Source organism: Cyprinus carpio, unplaced genomic scaffold, assembly GCF_018340385.1.
Source record: "Cyprinus carpio isolate SPL01 unplaced genomic scaffold, ASM1834038v1 S000006655, whole genome shotgun sequence".
NCBI classification, from domain to species: domain Eukaryota; kingdom Metazoa; phylum Chordata; class Actinopteri; order Cypriniformes; family Cyprinidae; genus Cyprinus; species Cyprinus carpio.
The window spans coordinates 435157-438192 of NW_024879279.1; the positions used below are offsets into that span (position 1 = coordinate 435157).

The window sequence follows — 3036 nt, forward strand, 5'->3', positions numbered from 1 at the left end:
ATACGAGCATACATCTTTACGATTATACTGTCACATACGAGCATAAATCTTTACGATTATACTGTCACATACGAGCATACATCTTTTACGATTCTTATACTGTCACATACGAGCATACATCTTTACGATTATACGGTCACATACGAGCATACATCTTTACGATTACACTGTCACATACGAGCATAAATCTTTACGATTATATTTAACTAATGACAATTAGTAATTTTTTTAAATACATAATTACTTATCAAAATATCTCTCATGAAGCATAAACATAATTAACAGAAAAAAAAACTTACTGTGTACGTCTGTTCGTCACTTGCCATTGGATGCAGCTCATCTGGCAACCTCGAGTCAGGGGGTAGGGGGAGGGGATACACCGCTCTACAGTATTTTTATAGTGATTGCAATACCAGTTTAGGCCACAATCCTACATACGGCTCCTTTAAATAATAATTTGATGAGGGCAAACATTAGTAAATCGTGTTGCGTGATTCATTTTAATACTCTCCTCCCATAAATTTTGCGCCTGAAAGGGAAACTCCAACAAATGCATATTTAATAAGGTCAGGCATGTCCATGTCTTTTCAGCACTAATTCTTCACTGCACATCTTTTTTAATGCCAAAAGTCGGTTTGCACTGGTGCAAGCTGTTAGTAAATCTGGCCCTTAGTCTGCCACTGGTTAAAACTGAGGCAGAGTAAGAAAAAAAAAAAAAAACTTCTGAGGTCATTGTATTTCTGTCCTGAAAGTTATACACATTATCACTAACAATAAGTTTCTAATAATCAATATCACTAACAATCAAAGAGATCTAGAACTCAAATATTAAATCTCAGTGCGAAACTTGAGTGTGGTATTCTTCATCTTCTGTTTGTAGACCTCATCAAACTGTTCATTTTGTGCCACAGTGAAGTGACCTTTCCAGTCTCCAACTTTACCTTGGAACACAAACAAAAAGAAGATTAAATCCAAGTGAAGGACAGAACTCAGAAGGACTAAATTACATAATTCAGTGGTTTATTAACCTTTTCGCATGAAGGGAGAGATCTTGAAGTCCATGAAAGGGATTGTGACATGGTTGATCATCTTGTTCTGTTTCATGGTGTCAAACTGAACCCCTTTTGTTATTTTTTCCCTCTCTTCAATTGAAATGGACAAACCCAAGAATGAGCACAAACGTTCCACCTCACGTCCAGTGTCCTGGAAAAGACAAAGAAGAATACACACTTTAGACACATTTAACATTGATTTTATATTTTATAAGATAATTAATGAAATTAACTTACTTCGACCAAATCCTCATAGAACAAGTACAGTAGGTTAGAATATGTCTGTTTTTTCTCCCACCATCCACTGACATGGTCATACCAAGGACCAAAACACATCTGATGAGAAATTGCTAAAGTTTAAAACAATGCCTCCAATGATAGAGTTATTTATTGATAATGTAGGGGTTGTATATTAGAAATGTACACACACACACACACACACACACACACACACACACACACATATATATGATTGAGCAATAAGGTTTAACTTACTTTTTCCTTTCAGAAATTTCTCTAAGAAGTGGTTCCAGTCCCCTGGTTCAGGCTGTACCATGTTCATTCGATCAAAATGAAAGTAGGAAACTGCATTGTCTTTCGCATTACGTGCTACATACACAATCTGGAATGAGTGAAATAAAATATTATTGTGGCATAATACAAGACATGCTTTGTCTTAATCAGAGTTATGACATTTGTTTCAGAACTACAGTTCTTCACTTTTATTAAAGCTGCAGTGTTTAATTTCTACTACCAGGACCAAACTTAACTCCAAATATGTCTATTTTCAAAGAGGTTTCCCAAATTGGTCCCCCATCTGCTATTTGTCGATTACAAAGGTAGTGTTTAAGGTAGAGTTTTTACACTTATTATTATTATTTTACTTTTGTTACACTTATTTACACATATTTACACTTTTCAAAGAAATCAAGTTACAAATTAGTTACTTATAGTCATCTTTGCACATAAAACTGTGATAGAATAAAGTTAGAAAATTGTTAGGAACCTTCAGACATAAACAATTTCAAAAGCTCACCTTTAAAATACAAATGAGAAAATTATGAAGTTAGTATACAGTCAGACAGGCAGATTGAATTACATATCATCTAGCAGTCACATCATACAATCAAAATAATCCCCAGTACTTTACCCTTGAGTTCTGATCCCAGAAGGACTTGGGTACTAGCTGAACAGGCAAATGAGTTTTGATGAGACGAGGAGTGGTGGGTCAGACTATCTGCCATTTCTGTGCCTGCAACTGATAATTAAAATGTTGTTCTAAATTTGAAGTGTCATTGCTATCATTGTGGCTATTCCAAAACCCAGTTATGGCCTTACAATGCACAACGTTAACAATGTAGGAGTAGATAATTAGGTGAAATATTTTAAAGAATTTGTAATGATATTTATATTAAAAAAGCCATTTATAATTTTAGCCTGAAATAGTTTTGTAGGACCAAAATCAATTGCCAAAACATTGATATTTAATTAATGTCACAATAAATGAACAATAAATGTCATTTTGATGCTCTTTGTGGCTTGACAGATCACTGTAGCCTCCTCAGTTCGGGTGGCAAGTGAACAAATCATCTCTTCTGCTTTACTTCTACTTTACTTCAGCAAAAAATAAACATGAATGAACACCAGAAGATATGTTAAAAGAAACAGTACAACTTACTGCAATGTATCATGTGTCATATAAGCGCTCATTTAAACAAGGAAAGACTTCAATTTGTACACAGCTTTTTTTAAAAAAAAAAATAATAATAATAATAATTGGGGTGATCCCTTATGTTTTCATTTTTTATCATTTAAATAGTCTGTAAAGTAGAATGTGTACCAGTCTTGGCAGTCTTTGAAGGGTACATAAAACCTATCTTAAGTTATTGTTTGTAACAATGGAATTTTTTTAAACCAGTGTTTTCTTGTGTTGATAATAGAGTAAGAGGCTCTACAAGTTATCTGATGTCTCACAAATCCTTCA

The 3036-nt window shown here is 33.9% G+C and overlaps 1 protein-coding gene and 1 long non-coding RNA gene across 2 annotated transcripts; both read right to left on the bottom strand.

Annotated features, from left to right (window-relative positions):
- Positions 1 to 444: 444 nt before the first annotated feature.
- On the bottom strand, positions 445 to 1388 carry LOC122144373 (cytosolic sulfotransferase 1-like). The gene is made up of 3 exons (XM_042755227.1): positions 1290 to 1388; positions 1029 to 1203; positions 445 to 941 (listed from the first exon to the last, which is right to left on the bottom strand). Exons 1-3 carry the CDS (start codon positions 1386 to 1388, stop codon positions 829 to 831), a joined length of 387 nt encoding a protein of 128 aa, XP_042611161.1. The 3' UTR covers positions 445 to 828.
- Positions 1389 to 1553: 165 nt separating this feature from the next.
- Positions 1554 to 2279, bottom strand: LOC122144371. Its single transcript, XR_006159683.1, has 2 exons — positions 2203 to 2279; positions 1554 to 1674 (listed from the first exon to the last, which is right to left on the bottom strand). It is a non-coding gene; the product is annotated as an uncharacterized LOC122144371 (long non-coding RNA).
- Positions 2280 to 3036: the final 757 nt, after the last annotated feature.